The following is an 18,372-nucleotide window of genomic DNA, read 5'->3' as shown; positions in this document are numbered from 1 at the left end:
AAGGGAATCCCGCCATTGGCCCTGCCAGAGATCCCTTTCCACCTCACTTGACACCTTTTATTCTTGCTCAGGAAATAATTGTCAAATCAATTTTATTGTCTTTGATCCTATAAAAGGAGTATCCCAAAAATCAGCTCTGTAACTATCCAGTCCAAAACTCTTTTCCCTGGCTATCACTCCCCTATGCAGGTTGTACCCCCTGTTAGAAGAATATAAGCTCCTTGCAGACAGGGACAATCTCACTCTTTGTATCTGAAATTCAATAACTAACACAGGGCCTGGCACAATCTTAACAGACACTTGGTAATTCATTCATCTATTCAGCCAAAGAAACGCATGGCTGTTCTGAGCCAGGATTGAATGCTCCCAGTCTTATCATTACTCATTCTTCCTTTTTTATCAGGATGCTTTATTAGTCTTGGCATGCCCTATTCATGAGTAAACCATTCTTAACCATGTTCTTCAATATACTTGTGTGATTGTTTTATTGGAGGAGAAGGTGGAATTATTGATCGATCAAATCTTATTCCAGGGAACTGTGCCTTTTGGAGTTAATAAAACATTCAACATTGGTACAACAAAACTTCTAAAAAAAATAGCCTGTACCTTTGTATCTTTAGAGAGTTCTGAAGAAAGTCCCTTCCTCTTTCTTTTCTACAGTCCTTTACTATAGCCATTGGGAGAGTTGGGGGAAAAAACCTCTAAATCGCTAGGGAAAATAATTAGCTTGTCCTGGCTTTAGAGTCAACCTTGGCAAAGGTGAAGCAGCCACACCTTGAGTCAGTTATCAGTTTCCCTGTAAGAAGCTCTCCCCAGCCCAGTCTGCAAGATGAACCCCTCCCCATCCCACCTACCCCACTCAAGGACTCTGACTTTCCCTTAACAGGGCACTGATAAGGCAGCAGGCCTCACTTTGAGAGGTTTGAAACAGAGGCAGGGGAGAGATAACCCTCCTTGGGGACCAAGCAATCATGCAATAAAGGCTGCCTACGTATAATATAGACTTCCTGTGAAGCCTATAAACAGGGATGACCCAGGCTTGGTTGCTTTTACTCCAAAATTTGAACTATGGGAGTAAAAATGATAATAGCTATGAAATTCCTCTGAGTTCATGGGTTCATTTGTCACCTCTCTGCAGACAATTCCCAAATCTATATGTTCTTTTCTAGATTCTTTCCTGAGCTTTTTGTTCCCCAATTGATGACCAAAATTATCTTGAATTAGCTGTTGGTATCTTAAACTCAACACGTCCAAAATAGAACTTAGCCACTTTTCTCCAAGTCCTCCCCCCTTCCCAAATTCCCAATTTCTTTAGAGGACACCAGCATTCTCCCAGTATTCCAGCCTTACCACCTTGATAGCATCCTTCACTCCTCACTTTAATTCATCTATACAAATCTTGTCTCTCTGCCTTCACATTGCTTATCATGTCTTCTCTCTACTCACATAACTGTCACCCTAACTCGATTCTTAGTATCTCATGACTTGAATATTGCAATAGTTTTCTGGTTGTTGGTGTCTAGGTGTTTAAGCAAGATTAGCATCTCTGATAAGAGGGCTTACTGGGCTTCTTGCAGAGCTATTCCTCCACTTTTGATGTCTCCTGATATTCAGCTGTCACCTGTGGCTCCAAGAAGCTATAGTGTACAAAGTAGTTATATCCTAATAAAACTTTTTTAGGAGTGGGCCAAACCAAGTTAAGTCACCATTGGTAAATTATGGTGATGTCTATTCTAAGCATGTGAATATTCCTTCTACCCCAGAGGAATGGGCAGATGTGTTCCAATGACCATGAAGCAGCTGAACCAAGCCTTGTAGAGAATTTAGAGCTTGGTCGGCCATAAAAGACACCAAGGTCATCTATCACATTCTAAGCCATCACTACTTACCCTGACGTTGTCTTGGCACGAGACTTCTTGATGACACTGGGAAAGTAAAGCTAATATCTTTGAGCAACTTTGCCTCTCTTAAATCTGTTTCACCCAGAAATTAAAATATCATCTTGTGATGTCATTAGTCCTTTTCAAAAACAAAGGACAAACAACAGACTCCTTTTTAGTCTCTCTGCTTTAAGTCTCTTTCCATTCCAATATATCTTCTATCCAACTACAAAAGCAATTTTTCTAAAATCTCTCCATATCACCCTCATACTTAATAATCTCCAGCTCTGTTGCCTATTAGATTATATAACATTTAAAGACCACAGCAAGATTAGGTTAGTGTTCTATTGGCTTTCAATCAACTTAACTTCTTCATTTGTGTTTTACCTATAAGTTATCTCCTAGTAAATAAATATCCTCAATATAATAATACCTTTACTCTGTGCTCTTTAGTGATGTTTCCAAACTGTCTTTTTTTGTTGTTGTTGTTGTTTTTTGTTTTTTTGTTTTTGTTTTTTTTTAGTAATTTAAGATACTCTTGATATAAGAAAGGGCAAATAGGCTTAGTTATCACCTAATTTCTCTGTTTCAATTAAGCTAAGATTTCCCAAAAGATCATTTCTTAAAGTCCATCTATCCAAGGGGTATCAGATACCCCATCACAAAATGTTGTTCACTCATAGATAAGAAACTACTTCCGCTATCCAACATTCCAGTCTTTTCTCCAATAGATAAGATAGGGAAGAGTGTAAGATTTTAGTCTTTACTAAGAACAATGGAGGCTGGAAGGCCATGAGATAACAACCCAAGGAAGAAATGAAAAGGAATGCTCAATGAGGGCCTGCTACCATGTGGTGAGGTAAATGAAATTGAGTTCAAACTGTAAGAACAGGACAGGGAAATGGATCCAATCTAGAATGAGAGAAAATTCAGTTATGAAGAATTTTTCTGGACAACAAAGGGTAATTTTATTGTATTGGGCTTAGAATCCTAGCTATGAGAGACATTGGGCAAGTTTCTTAATCCCATTTACCTTAGTTTCCTCATCTATAAAGTGAGATGGAGAAGGAAAGGACAGACCACTACAGTATTTTTGCCAAGAAAACCCCAAATCAGGTCATGAAGAGTTAGACATGACTTAAAATAACTAAACAACAATATAGATGAAGTCTTAGCGGAATATTCTAAGGATCTATGTTTGACTCTGCACTATTAACATGCTTGTCAGTAATTTGAAAAAAATATAGATGATATGCTTATAAAATTTGTGTACATTTGAAGTCTGGGAGACATATTAGATAATTAAATCTTATAGAATTTGTTTATGACACTCAATTCAATTCGATAATTATCCTTTGCCTGAACTCTTTGAAATCTGATTTCCAAAAATCTAGAGGGCTTATCAGGTTCTTAGTTTTCCCTTTGTTCCTTTTCACAATTTAAAATGAAATATTCACACATCCCTCCTCACCCTACCAGGGTCCTTATTATTTCTACCATTTCTTATAGAGAATCAGATCCAATAGAATGTCCCTTTATTGTTCACTCTTCCTTTTGAAGATTGCAATTATTCTTAAGTAAAGTTAAGATTATATTAGATATTTTTGATTTTGGCAGAGAAAGAGCTCTGGCAGATGTCCAAATAATTAAAATCTTTTGTCATTACTATATTATGATGCTGTACCAGGTTTGTTATTTGATTTCTTGATTTTATTACTTTTATTTCATCTATTTTTTTCTTTCTGTCTGGGTAGTCTGTGGTTTGCCCCAACATCAATCTCCCTTCTCTGTTTCTGTTTCTATTGATCTTCACACAAATGCTCTCTACAATGCTTTCCCAATCCAGATACATTTATTCTGGTTCTTTTACATGAGTTTTGCCCTTCCAGATCTATGTTTCAGCCATAGATCTCATTCTAAATAACTTCAAATGTGCCTCCTTGCAATAGAAGCTCTACTTGAGCCTATTTATTATTTCCCCCCCCCTGAGGCTGGGGTTAAGTGACTTGCCCAGGGTCACACAGCTAGGAAGTGTTAAGTGTCTGAGACCAGATTTGAACTCGGGTCCTCCTGAATTCAGGGCTGGGGCTCTATCCACTACACCACCTAGCTGCCCCGATCCTATTTATTATTAATATGATACTTATAATACTGTACAACGTACAAAAATCACTGTGGAAAGGTATCATTTGAGAGGTTTGCGGTTTTTTTCTTTCAACTTGTTGAACTCCCTGGGGGCCCTAATCCATGATAATGTGAAGTTTGCATTAAACGTTTTATCCTTAAATTGTAAATTACAAAAATAAAGTATATGCAGATAAAAGAAACTGTAAACATATCTCTAAAATATCATGTGCATAGTTAGAGCAGAATAGATAGAATTCCGGAGTTTGATTGCAATCTGTGAAAACTTGGGCAAGTCATTTTTCCAGTGGAGCCTGTTTCCCAAGATACTAAAAAATGATAACAATGGACTCAAATGAAATAACATTTAAAGCTCTTTGCAAATCTAAAAGAGCTATATAAATGTTACTCATTATTATTGTAGTTTCAGAGTTTTCAATAAAGAAAGTTATACATGTACATATGGGATACATGTGAATAAACATTTTAGTCACATTGTAATGGTTATAGTTTACTCCACTGCAATTGTTTTCAAAATGCCCCAGAACTCTACTCCTGGCAACTTAAAGTTAACACCTAAAGTCTGATACTTAAGCACAGAATTTTGAGCTAAAATTGAGAGAGGAGCCTTAGAATCTGTTTTCAAAGAAGTCATTTTAAAGTTTGGTTCAATCATGGGATTTCTATTCTTTTTTCTTTCTTTCTTTCTTTTTTTTTGGTTTGTTTTTGCTGAGGCAATTGGAGTTAAGTGACTTGCCCAGGGTCACACAGCTAGGAAGTATTAAGTGTCTTAGGTCAAATTTGAACCCAGGTCTTCCTGACTTCAAGGCTGGTGCTTTATCCACTGCATCACCTATATGCCCCCCCCTTTTTTTTTTTTTACTTTTTAAAAAACACATTATAACAAAATGCCACTGGAGTAGATCTTCTTTGTGGAAGTAATGGAACCAGAAACAGGGGAACACAGTACCAAGGATAAAATTCAAACTTTCTCTATCTACTAACTTTTGCTTCCTATATTTTCTAATGTATCCTCCTTTGGTGGTTATTGATAAGAGATGATGATGTTCCCATGTGCTTTCAAGTAAATTTTCCCTCCTGCGAACCAGGTTTGTGAACAGTGTAGAAGATAATGACCAAAATCACTTCTTATACAAGCTGTGCTAAAGAAGGAAGAGCCTCCCGTTCCCTGATTTATAAGTCAGAAATTCACTCTTAATGTCTTTCTTACCTGTTCCAGCTAAAACAAAGGTATTTAAACAAAAGGCAACAAACCAATACTTATGAATGCTATTAGGACTTCGTTCTAGACATGCCCTCTTTCCCAGATTAGCTCCTCCTCTCCCACTATATAACTACATTTCTCTCTGTAGCCCAGAGACATGTACTCGGTGAGCAGCTGTGAGCCCTGGATCTCTTCAAGACCCAGAATTAGGGGGAAGCACCCTGACCAATACAATGACAGAAGACAAGGTAACCTACCTTACATTGTATTCATTTAGGAATCAGACTTTGGGAAATCCATGGAATACATGTGGAAAGCTAGCATTCACAGACATGGAATTTAAGAGGTGGGTGTGGGTACCAGAGACAGCTTTTTTTTTTTGTTTTGTTTTGTCATCTTCCAATTCAACTACAATATTAGATAGCTATTAAGAAACAACTTCCCCATTTAAAATGACACTATACATAATCTCTCCTTTTTCTTCTCTAATCCTGCCTGTGTTTGGAAGGGAAGAGATGTGTAGAAAGAGAGATTGCCCTCCACAAAGAGACTAGAGGCTCTTGGAAAATTAAAAAAAAAAAAAAAAAAAAGAAAAGGAAGAAAGGAAAGAAAGAAAGGAAGAAAGGAAGAAAGGAAAGAAAGGAAAGAAAGGAAAGAAAGGAAGAAAGAAAGAAAGAAAGAAAGAAAGAAAGGAAGAAAGAAAGAAAGAAAGAAAGAAAGAAAGAAAGAAAGAAAGAAAGAAAGAAAGAAAGAAAGAAAGAAAGAAAGAAAGAAAGAAAGAAAGAAAGAAAGAAAGAAAGAAAGAAAGAAAGAAAGAAAGAAAGAAAGAAAGAAAGAAAGAAAGAAGGAAGGAAGGAAGGAAGGAAGGAAGAAAGAAAGAAAGAAAGAAAGAAAGAAAGGAAGAAAAGAAAGAAAAAAAAAGAAAAGAAAGAAAGAGCAAAATTTCCTAGGGACAATCAGGTTAAATTAGGAAAGAACTAAGATGGATGAGGAAGATATAAATCCTCAATCTCTTGAAAGGGCTTGAGGAAAAGGAAAAAAAAAAAAAAAAAAAAAAAAAAAAAAAAAAAAAAAAAACTTTATTTAAGACCAAGTGCAGATCCCAATCCAAATTTAAAAGTTTAGATAGCTTAATACTTCTGGTGTGTACAACTGGTTATTAGATAAACTGGGGTGGAGGGGGAAATAGAAGGAGGTTCTAGAACCTAAAAGGACCATTTATGTTTTTTCTCAGGCTGGAAGTGCTGAAAAAAAAAAATGGGTATGAGATATGATGGCTTTCCGAAAATATGTAAAGGGCTATGATACAGAAGAGGAATAAGCTTTATTTCTCTTGGTCTCAGAGGAACCTGAAGTAAAGGAGAAAGTTGCAGAGGGGTAGTTCTGGGCTCCATTTTAGGCAGAACTTTCTAACAAAGCTGTCCAAAAACATGATTGAGCTGCTTTAGAAGATAGTGAGATTTTTCACCACTGGAACTCTTCACTGTAAGAAGTGTGTCCAGAATGTTGCAGAAGTAATTGTGCTTAGCTACACATTAATTAGAGTTTATGACTCCATAGGTTCCTCCCATCTTGAGATTCTGAGATTTTTTTCCCCTTAAAGAACGTGCAGAGGGGAGTTGGGAATAAATGGTACTTGCACATCAGGGTAGCTTATAAGTGGGAAGAGAAAGGAGCTGATTTTGGAGCCCCTTTTAGACCATCAATTCATTAATAGTCATAATTTACTAATTACTATACCAAAAATTACCTGTGATTTGTCATTTTGGGGAAATGAAGTGTTCAGATTTGGCAGGATTACTCAAATAGAAACATAGGTCCTAAGTTATAAACAAGATCCCTTATGAGCCATGTATTGATTTAGTTTTAAACTGTAATGTTAGCTACGTTTTGGCATATTTTTATTTATTTTCTTAAGCATATGCAATTTTATTTAATCATTTCCAGGCTCAAAAGGTCATCTATGTTTTTGATGATTCTGTTGTAATTAATTTATATATAGATTCCTAATTATCATCAGAGACATCATGCTACAATGAATGGAGAGCTAGCCAAAAAGCCAGAAAGATCCAAATCTAAATATTACCTAAGATATATCCTGATTGTCATGTGTCAGGAGGAAAAACTATATTACACATCATTTCTATGGTTTAAAAAAAGTATCTCTCATCCAAAAAATCATAACTTCTTAGCATCCCAAACATTTTTATAAAACATTAGGTACAGAGCAATTGATTCTATTAATAAAGGGAATTCTCTACTAATGAAATTATAATTATAATAATTAATTATAATTAATAATAATAGTATGATATGTATCATCACCATCACAAAGGCAATATGGCTTAGTTGCTAGAATTCTGGGTGTAGAACTAGGAGGAGCTGGGTTCAAATCTTACCTCTTAATTTACTACCTGGGTGACCCTAAACCTCAATTGTCTTAAGGCAATACCTTAAAGTTTATCTTTTAAGGTATGGATAGATTGTTTTGTATGGATGGAAAGCGGTCTTATTTCTCAGATCCAGATAAAATTAGCATAGATACTATTGACAAAGCTCCAGTTTTAAAATAAGTTGAATGTGATAGACTATACTAAGCATAAAATCTAGACATAATATAATCTTTCCATGGTAATTTAGAAGGCACTTCAGGGCCTTGCAGAGCCTCACACAAATACCATACAATTAATATGCTGAGGATACAGTGACTGCTTCTGGAACAATAATTTAAAAATCTAGATGACTAGGAAAGAACACAAGCTAATTATCATCCACAGTGATAGTTTCTGTTGATATCTGTTATATTTTATTTCACTTGCTTTACTCTGGAATTTTGCTATTATTTTCTCTATTCAAGGATTCAATTTGGAGGGGATATCTCAAATATTTTTTAAAATATTTTTCAGTGTTTGAGTTTCAAAATAAATGGTTTCCTTTATAATTTTCTATATCTTATCAAATCCTTTAAAAACCTTATTCTGAACAATGGTAGGGAGGCTTTACCAAGGACAGCCAAAAATATTAAACCCCCTTCTCTATAGGAATGATGATAATCTATAAACTCTGGTTGCTGCCCTCCAGGTCTGGAGTCATTTTTTGTAAATCATTTAACACTCACCAGATTCAATTTCCTTTTCTGCTTACGAGATCATTGATTAGTGATTTGTTTCCCCCCGGTAGCCACAGTATCACTGAGTTGATGCTGTTGATAAGAATTATCAATCTCTTCAAGCTTTATCCTCATAGATATAATTCTGACGTTGAAGCCCCAACTGGAAAAGGTTTAAAATATATATAAGAAAAAGAAGGATGTCTGGTACCAACCACCTGGGACCAGCCATCCCTAAGTTTAGTTCTGAATTAATAATGCACCAGCAGTGGAGGAGAAATGATTAATCACTCTCTAACATTCCCATATTAAAAACATCTGTCAAATGCATAGGACATGCTGCACAGAATCAGGGAAGGAGAACAGATCCAGCCTGCTCTGAAGGTCTTTAAGAATTATGTGTGCAAGTTGACAGGAATTTATTGTGGTCTTTTATTCTGCCTTTTGCTCCATTTGCAGAAGTTCACCGGAACCTTGTTCTTGGCTGTCTTCACTGCAGTGCTGGGCTCCTTCCAGTTTGGATACAACATTGGAGTGATCAATGCTCCCCAGAAGGCAAGCAAAATATTTCTAAAGATTACATTAGTCTATCTTTTCACAAACCTTCCGTCAGTTATCTGTCACCTGTTCTCACCAATTTCTTCAAGAGATAAAATGTACCCATACAGGGACACAGGGCAATCTTTGACCTTTGATCAAGTATTTCAAGCATGTTTCTCAAAAAAAAAAAATAACTTGACTTTGACACTCACTAAATAATTTTCACAATAAAAGAGAAAGATAATCATTAATGATCTCTGATTCTGCCTGATTCCAAACCCCTATGTTCAACCTGCCAACTAGTGGTAGTTTATTTTTTTAAAGGGAAAGAGATAGTGGGAGCCTGCACTCACTCAATTTTTTTTTTTTTAGGTAATCAGGCATGAGAAGCTCCCAGGTTCAAAAGAAAACCTAGGGATAAATGTGTCCCAATGAGGTTATTCTCAGTTCTAATAAATACTCTAAGGAAAAATAAGGATTAAGCCACTAAGAAAGACGAAGGTAGAGGATAGGTGATACTGTGTGTAAGTTTTATAATATGGCTGGGGTGTGAGAGGCTTGTGGGAATGAAAGGCGGAAGAGATTGAAGAAATCATGTAGCCTAATATGTTCCCTTTAGCACCTTAGAAGGAACACATTTAGAGGAAAGAGATGTGGTTTTTAATGGAGCATATAATTCACAGTGGACACAGCATAAGTGCTAAAGAATAAAAACAAATCAGAATCTGATCATGCTTGATAAGGAACATTTTCTCATAGACAGTGTCAATGTCAGTCTCCAGATGCATGTGCTAGACCTGAGGGAGAGGGGCTGCCTACTCTCTTACCTCAGTTCTTTTTTCATTAAATTAAAATATTAACTACCTCTCATTACCTAGCATGCATCATTACTACAAAGATTAATGATGCTGTCAAGAACTTGGAGCTTCTGTAGAAAGTTATTTATTTTTTTAGTTATCTGATGCAGGATTTTCATTGTATGATTCCATGCCTCAGAAATTAAGATGGCTTTATTGAGATGATGACCTTAATTCCTTATCCATGAATTCAGATAAAAATAGATTTCTTCCCCATACTCCTCTTCCTTCATTAGATCCTAGACCTTTTTCTTGATAGTCCCAGACTTGTGGGACCCCATGGAAATTGAGGCATGGATTTAATACTTTTTTATATGGAAACTGCTATTTTCTGACAGCTTTATACTGTGTTTTCTTCTCCCCTTCCATCCCCAAATCTCCTAGGCAATTAGATCTCTTCCTACGTCAAAAGTCATTGCAGTCTCTACCTGATCACTCCACATTTGTTTACAACAGAGTCACATGGAATGGGAGTGAAGAAACGCTCAGACAGAGCATAGCACATTTCTGAAATGAGTCATTCTTCCTGGCCAATCAGCTACATAGAGATGATAGCCATGTGATCGTGTTAGGAGGGATGGAAGGGAAGGAGAACTTACATGAAATGGGGGCTGGGCCGTGACACATGAATATGAGAGAGAAATCACCTCTGTGAACTTGCATGGCACTGAGTTTGGCATGTTTGATTGAGTTTGACATTAAGAAAAGAGACTTCTTTTTACAAATGAAAAACTGAGGTCTAAGAAGGTAAATGACTTGAACAAGCTCATAAAGATGAGGTTGAACTCAAGTCCTCTGACTCATGCTGCATTTGGTCCAAAGCATTTTCTTAAATTGGAAAAGTTGGCTTTTCTACTGTGGTCTCTCTAGTCACCACCTAAATACTCAGATGGTTAGTCTCACTGCTGTTCCTGTGAACTAGAGAAATGAAAAGGGCCAATAACTGGCAAATACAGCCAAGGTCCCAGAGATCAGGGCCAAGAAGAGAAGCCAAAATCAATGCCATTTTCCATTCATCCTCTTCCCAGTTTATGTTTAAACAGTGTTATGCAAGAATAGTGTCATTACAATTTCAAAAGTCTTCCCCAAAAATAAACAAAACTCTATATCAATATTTCCATGGATCTCTTTGGTCATATGCTGCCTCTACCAGTAATAGTGATGATAATGATGATGAAGATGAAGAAGAAATAGTATTTATAAAGCCTTTTAAGGTTTGCAAAGCACTTGATATCTCATTTGATCCCCACAACAACCTTGAGAGATAGGAGTTTTCATTGTTCTCATTTTATAGCTGAGGATAAGAGGTTAAGTGACTTATCTGGCGCCACAAGTTATCTGAGTCAGGATCGGAACTAAAGTCTTCCTGATATCAAACTCAGACCTATAGAACTACAGTAGTGATAGAGCACTGGGCCTGGAGTCAGGAATAACTGAGTTCAAATCTTGCCTTAAATATTTATTGTATGTTGCTGGACAAATCACTTAACCTCTATCTGTCTTAGTTTCTTAAGATAGTCATCGTCGTAGTAGTAGTAGCAGCAGCAGCAGCAATAGTAATAGTAATAGTAGTAGTAGTAGTAGTAGTAGTATATAAGACAGATAGCTCAACGGTTAGAGTGTTAGGTCTGGAGTCAAGAATCATGTTCCAGAGTTTAAAATCTAGCCTCATAGCCTTACTAGTTGTGTGACCCTGAGTAAGTCACTTCACCCTGTTTGCCTCAGTTTCCTCATCTATAACATGACCTGGAGAAGGTAACAGTAAACTACTTCAAGTATGCTTGCCAAGAATATCCCAAATAGAATTACAAAGAATCAGACATGATTAAAAACAATTGAACAACAACAACAAAACCTCCCATGGTTGTTGTGAGGATCAAATGAGATAATATTTATAAAGCATTTCCTTTTTCCCTCCCTTCTTCTTTCCTTCCTTTTTTCCTCCCTTCTTCCTTCCTTCTTTCCTTCTTTTGTTCCTCTTCTTCTTTCCTTTCTTCCTTCCTTCATTCACCACCAGTCTATAAGTCTCATACATGGCCTCCCAGACTCTCTCTACAGACTATGTACCCAATATATGGAGACTGCTCTCTAGTTCCTTTAATAGTTTCTGAACACCAAGGTAGCCCTTGGTCTCTTGATGTGTTGTCTTTCACTCTATAAAACCAGGCCATCTCCTTTTCAGGACATACAAGTCTTTGTTGATGTAACAACAACAACAAAAATCAATAATAAAGCACTAAGTCATTGGCACATAATAAATTCAATCCACATTTATTACCAGCCCACTAAATGCAATGAAGACAAAAACAAGGCAGTCTGCCTTTCTCCTAAGCTACGGAACATGTGCACTGAATAAATGCCAAACAGTGGGGGGGAAGGAGAAAATGTTCACCAGAGAGATCCACTGAGAAGGTGGGACCTGAGTCACTGCTGTGTTTTCATTTGCTTTCTTTTCCTTTTTTAGATAATTGTAGCCCATTACAGAAGTTTACTGGCTGGCCCTCTGGATGAAGAGGAGCCTTATAACTCTACTGATGTGTACACAACTACTCTGCAGACAACCACTGGTTATGAAGAAAAAGAAATTGATCCAGATCCATTCCTTCCCATAGTCACCATGTATTGGTCCCTGTCTGTGTCCGTCTTTGCAGTTGGTGGGATGATTTCCTCATTCTTTGGTGGATGGCTAGGAGACAAACTAGGAAGGTATGACGATCCCAAGGGTGCCAATCACATTTTGTTAAGGGGAAGTGCTTTACATTTTGATTTTCAGATTCTTTTGAACTCTTCTTTTAAAAATGGTTTTAGATTTTTGTTTAAGGCATATTGGGGTTACCCCACTTTTACATTGTAGCAAATAAAGCTCCACTTTTCATGTTTACAACAGAGCTCAACATCTTGGTCATCCAAATATTAGACCAATTCTCTTTAAGATGAAATTAACTATTAAGTCCCCAATCACAAAATGTGTCCTACGTAATTGCTCCACACGTTTATTTAGAGAGTTACAGTTTTTAAAGCAATGTATTAAAACAACCTCATCAAGTAGTTACAAGAATTTTCACCCCAATTTATAAAGGAAGAAATTGGAGATTGGAAAAGTTAGGTGACCCAGATAGTAAGGTCAGACAAGACCTTATGAAATGAAGTCAAGTATTTTCTCTATTACTTCACATTGCCTTTTTGCACATGTTTTGATGATCTTTGTTGTCATAAATTAGCAAAAACCATTTTTCCATTTTTGAAATCATTTTTCCAAGGTACTTTGGAGCCTTGACCATAAAATTCTAAATTTTATGCTTTTGATGGTATTTATTGGCAGAGACAATGTATCCCTGGATCTACCTTGCCTATAAGCTTTAACACATTTGGGCATGTAGCACCTAAAGTAGTTTGCTTTCCCCTTACTTCATGAGGAATCAAACATTGGACTTTGCAAGTAATGCAATCTTTCAAAAAAATTTCTTTTGTACAGAATTCATTTTAATCAAAATAGGTCCAATGATGACAGGATGTTTTTCTATTTAGATTTTTTTTTTTGGTACCTGCTATAAATGATAAGGTTTCTCTGGTTGGTGTCTCAAAATACTGACAGCTTCTTCCTTTTGTGCCTTGTCATTTGGCACAATAAGGCACTTGGCAGTTTTAAGGAAATAATAGACTGAAGTGTCATAATTCTTCTTCTTGATTAAAGGATAACAGCTCAAATTATATTTATTCATTTTGCAGGAGAGGCTGCACTATAACAAAAAAAAAAAAAAAAACTAGTCATTTTTTAGCATCAATATTTGGCCCAGTTTTAAGTTGGAATTTTTAAAACAAAGATTTTTTTAATTGGTCTTCAACATTTGTGCAAAGTAAACCTAATTATTCTAAAATTAAAGGAAGTATTTGGTTAAATTAATTCATCTTAAACGTCTTTTTGTAATATCTTAATTCTCTCATGAGCAGAAACAACTTTTTAGCTTTAGTGTTTCATCCTTTAGTAAGACCCACCATCACACTCCAAAGTCTTAACAGTGGTCCTCAAACTTTTTAAATAGAGGGCCAGTTCACTGTCCCTTAGACTGTTGGAGGACCAGACTATAGTAAAAACAAAACCTCACAATCTGTCCTAGCCCATCAGCCCATTTGCCATAACCTGGCGGGCTGCATAAACATTCTTAGCCTGGGGTATCTGGCCCACGAGCTGCAGTTTGAAAATCCCTGGAATGTCTGATGGCTGCTTCCAACAATTAGAATTTCCTAAACTATTCATTAGATTATGAAATGGGAGAGGGTAAAAAGACATTAGAGATCCTCTAATCTAATTACCTCCATGAGTTTAGAGGTCAAATAGATCTCTGCAGCAATACCCCACCACACGCCGAATTAGCTTCTTCAGTGGCTCATTGAGAAAGACTTTCAAGAAGCTACTTAAAGAGCTATATGTTTTGCATTAAGTTTAAACTTCAGAAGTTCCTTCCAGTTCCACCATTCCAAATTATTTCTTTCTTAGAGTTTCCAAGATTATTTGTTATATAAAGTATTCTTTGCCTGGTTGCCTTACTTGGTTGAAGATATAAAATAGACATTGGTGATGTTTAATGGTATTTTATAGGTTCCAGTTGACAAGGCTAATACTACTCTCAAGGCTATTTATATCCTAATTATTATGCTTTTATTTTGAATAAATGGAACTAATACTTAGATTTTTGTTTGTGTGTGCCAAAAACTCAACTTTCCTATAGGCACAATAAACTGAGTTACTGATAGATACATAGGTAGATAGATCGTGATTTCAACTTCAAGTTAAACAAGCATTATTAATTAGGTATAAACTATGTGTAAGATAACATGTTAGCCTGGCAGAGACAAACATGTAAAACAGCCTAGACCCAACACTTAAGATACATAAACACCTCACAAGTATGCTGTTTCTATGACAATTCCAATCTATTTAACCAATAAAACATAGCATTTGTTCATGTTAATGAAAGATCTCATTTAGAGGAAGGTTTCTTAACCCTTTCATGTATTGTGAAGAAATCTAGAGATTCTTGTGGATTCCTCAGAGTTACATGTTTGAGGCATAAAATATCAGATTATAGAGAAAACCTATTATATTGAAATTCAGTTATCAAAATAATTTTTAAACCCAAATTCATATGCCCCTTTAAATCTCTGTGTATTCCAGTTTAAGACACCCTGGTTTTTAGAAGGACATTACTTAGAGAAATAATTAGAGAAATAAATTAGAGAAAAAACACTTATAATAAGGTATCTTTCTCAAGAATTATTTACTTTCAATTATTCCTAAATCAAATCATGATCATCTTTCATTGCACAGAAGAAAACATCCTTCTAACCTGTCTAGAATCTTTTATTAAGAATTAAAAGGCCTTTGGGGCACAAAAAGTGCCCAGCTCCTATTCTTCAGGATTTCAAGGGAGTCTCCTTAAGCAACTTCTATTTAGTCTTTATTTTTTTTAAACAGAATAGAACTACCTGATTATAATTTCTCAGGGAAAGGGATACTGTTGTTTTTTCAATCTCTCTGCTTCCTTTTCCCTTATATCTAAATAAGCAAGAATGCATGGTCTAAATGGTCTTGTATCTAAATAAGCAAGAATGCATGGTCTAAATGGTCTTGTATCTAAATAAGAAAGAATGCATACCTTAGCCTGAATGGAAGGTCCATTACTGTCATTTTTTTCCCTCTGTAATCTGCTGCTGGCTAAATTCTAAATTATCCCTCACCTGATTCCCTCAGATCAGAGGTAGAAGCTGCCAGAACTTAATTAACTTGCTTCAAATGTTTGCCTAACAACCATCACTAAAATAAAATTGGTCTTCTACTCTCTATAGAAGAATATAGAAATGCAGGATTAGAAGAAAACCAGAGTCTATTCCAGAGTTCTGTCTGACATTATAAGAAGTTGGGTTTTTAAAAAGTATACAATATCATTTTTCCTCCAGTCAAGCACCCCACATACAGAAGCTTCTTTTGGGGCCCCCACCATGTCTTTCTGAAAAAGGTTGATCCTCTATTCATATTTCCAGTTTTGCTTCCATAAATATATTATCCATGTAACCTAAAATTTCAACAAATATATTCTTTTTCCTTTTTTTTACAAGGCATTTGGGGTTAAGTTACTTGTCCAGGGTCACACAAATATTAAGTGTCAAATGTCTGAGATCAAATTTGAATTCAGGTCCTCTTGATTCCAGAGCTAGTGCTCTTTCCAATGTATATGCAACAAATACATTCTTAATGCTCCAATGGTTTGACTAGAGATCATTCAAACATAACAAAAACCTAACCTAAAAGTTCTCATCTGGCACTTGAAATCCAAATCAAAGAAGGAATAAGGTGAGAAAGTAGAAATTATAGAAAGTTATTAAAAGAAAAACTTAGTGTTTTTGTTTTAGTATTGAATTTACAACCTCTGCACATTTTTGTTTTAATTCACTCTAGAATTAAAGGAATGTTGGCCGCAAACGGTCTCTCATTAATTGGATCTCTCTTGATGGCAATCGCTAAATTTGGACCGTCTCACATACTTATCATCTCAGGTAGATTCATCTCAGGATTATATTGCGGTAAGTTGTTTCTGGTATTTTTTCAGAATAACTTTATGAGGCCTTATTGTTGATTAACAAAAGCTCTGAAAGCTAGGGCAAGAGGCAATGCCCAAAGCTATTGCTCCTCACCTTATCAACTCACGTCCTTATCAACTTGGCCTGGAAAAACTATGAGCCTGATATTCCTCCCCCAGCCACCACCATCACAGAAGTGATGTTCTCAAGGTGAGACAAGGTGAGACAAGGTGAGACGAGCAGAGCCGGCTGGGAGCCCGTAGGGGTGGGAGGCAGAATGGATAGCTAAACCTACAAGTATAATTTATTCACTCGACTGTAAATGTGTGACATCCAAAGAGGTTGTCTTGGAAGTCTACATATTATGTAAAGTTATTGTCAAAAATAAATGTCCCAATTATTTTGATAATAGCTACCAATATTTCAGTAATGTCCTTTCATTATCTGAGCATGAGATATCACTGCTGGACTGACAGCTTCTTAGAAACAATTTTTTCAGAATTTCTGAGTCAACAAATCAGCAAAAACCAGAGTAAACAGAGCATTTGCTCAATTTGTGAGAAAAATAAGTGCGCCTCATCTTTAATTTTTGTAAGTTCTTAACAGCCAGGAAGCCCTAGTCCTGTCAACCTGCCAGTGAAGGAGTTTTTAAAATTATGTAATGTGTTCCATTACCTTAAACTGCAACTTCCTTTTGAGATACTAATGTCTATAAAATCCCCTCCCCATCTGTTTTTTGGTCATAATTCCTATTTAGGGGGGAAATGAGCACATATTTTTGTTAGAAAGCTCTAGATTGAAAAAATTGAATCAAAATATTGACAGTGTTTTAACCTCCAGAACAGAGTAAGCTCTTGGGCTTTCCTATGATCAGGTGAATTCAGTCTTACCTCATCCTGGGCAAACATGATAGCACTAAAACCAGCAGTTTATCAAAAAGACATCTACAAAGAAATATCAAAGTACATGTCACTAACCCCAGAGGTTTCTAGTTTATCTATGGGTCTTTAGAATTGAACTATTTATTGTATAAATCTCAGAACTAGTAGTATAGTATAACTAAGTACTAATAAATGTGAATGGTGAATATCCTGAAGTGGTCCCATGGATTTGAATCCATACTATTAAAGGTTATAATTATATAAATATTGTTCTTGACTTCAGAGACTAATGGAAATGTGCTGTTGGAAACTAAATAATGCGACTACTTCAGGAAATCAAACTTATTTTGAACTTAATAACTTCATATTTTGAATTCACCTATAAAATTTCCTCATTCTCTAAGCTTTTGCTTAAGTCATTTCAGTCTTATTCTCATTTGGGATTCAGAAAGAAACCTGGAGTGGTTTGCCATTTCCTTCTTTAGCTCATTTTATAGCTGAGGAAACTGAGACCCATAAGGTTAAATGACTTGCCCAGGGTCATACAGCTAAGAAGTATATTAGACCAGATTTTAGCTCAGGAAAAGAAGTCCTCCTGACTCTAAAAACCACCTAGCTGCCCTTGATCAAGAACTATCCTAACTAAAATTCTATAATTCAAATCAATATGCATTTATATTATAATCACCTTATATTATTATGTCATGTTATATTATGTTAAGTTATACTGTGTCACATTATAAACTCATATATGTTACATTATTGTTATATTTTATGTTGTTATATTTCTACTATATTCGATTTAAAATAATTATATTAGATAAGTATCGCATGTTATATGACATGGTACTATTATATGAAAAGCATTTAATATATACCTCAGATACTGAGGATACAAAGACAAACAATCCAATTCTTGCCCTCATGGAGCTTACACTCTATGAATGAAAATAATATGTACATATATAAGCAAAATGCATACAAACAATGTAATTGGGGAAGGAACTAGTAGCTGCAGGATAAGGTAAGGGCATAAGCACAAGATAGAGCTTGAATGGAGCACTGAAGGAAATTTGGCATTGTGAGAGGCAGACCAAGGAGAGAGTTCATTCCAGGTACGGAGATAGCCCCAGTAAGAATGGAGATAAAGAGTTATGTGTGAGGAACAGAGAGATAG

General features: G+C 35.8%; 1 protein-coding gene across 1 annotated transcript in view; it reads left to right on the top strand.

Moving 5' to 3' along the window:
• Positions 1-5,373: 5,373 nt before the first annotated feature.
• The window catches only part of SLC2A2 (solute carrier family 2 member 2), a 37,327-nt gene continuing 24,328 nt past the window's right edge, over positions 5,374-18,372 (top strand). The window contains exons 1-4 of the mRNA XM_074298188.1: positions 5,374-5,477; positions 8,798-8,893; positions 12,200-12,441; positions 16,193-16,317. Coding sequence (XP_074154289.1) covers positions 5,463-5,477; positions 8,798-8,893; positions 12,200-12,441; positions 16,193-16,317 — 478 coding nt within the window. The 5' untranslated portion in view covers positions 5,374-5,462. The remainder of the gene's footprint in view (positions 5,478-8,797; positions 8,894-12,199; positions 12,442-16,192; positions 16,318-18,372) is intronic.

The sequence above is a fragment of the Sminthopsis crassicaudata genome, chromosome 3 (genome assembly GCF_048593235.1).
Source record: "Sminthopsis crassicaudata isolate SCR6 chromosome 3, ASM4859323v1, whole genome shotgun sequence".
NCBI classification, from domain to species: Eukaryota; Metazoa; Chordata; class Mammalia; order Dasyuromorphia; family Dasyuridae; genus Sminthopsis; species Sminthopsis crassicaudata.
The sequence above is the reverse complement of the archived record's forward strand: the minus strand, read 5'-3'. Positions and strand labels throughout refer to the sequence as shown.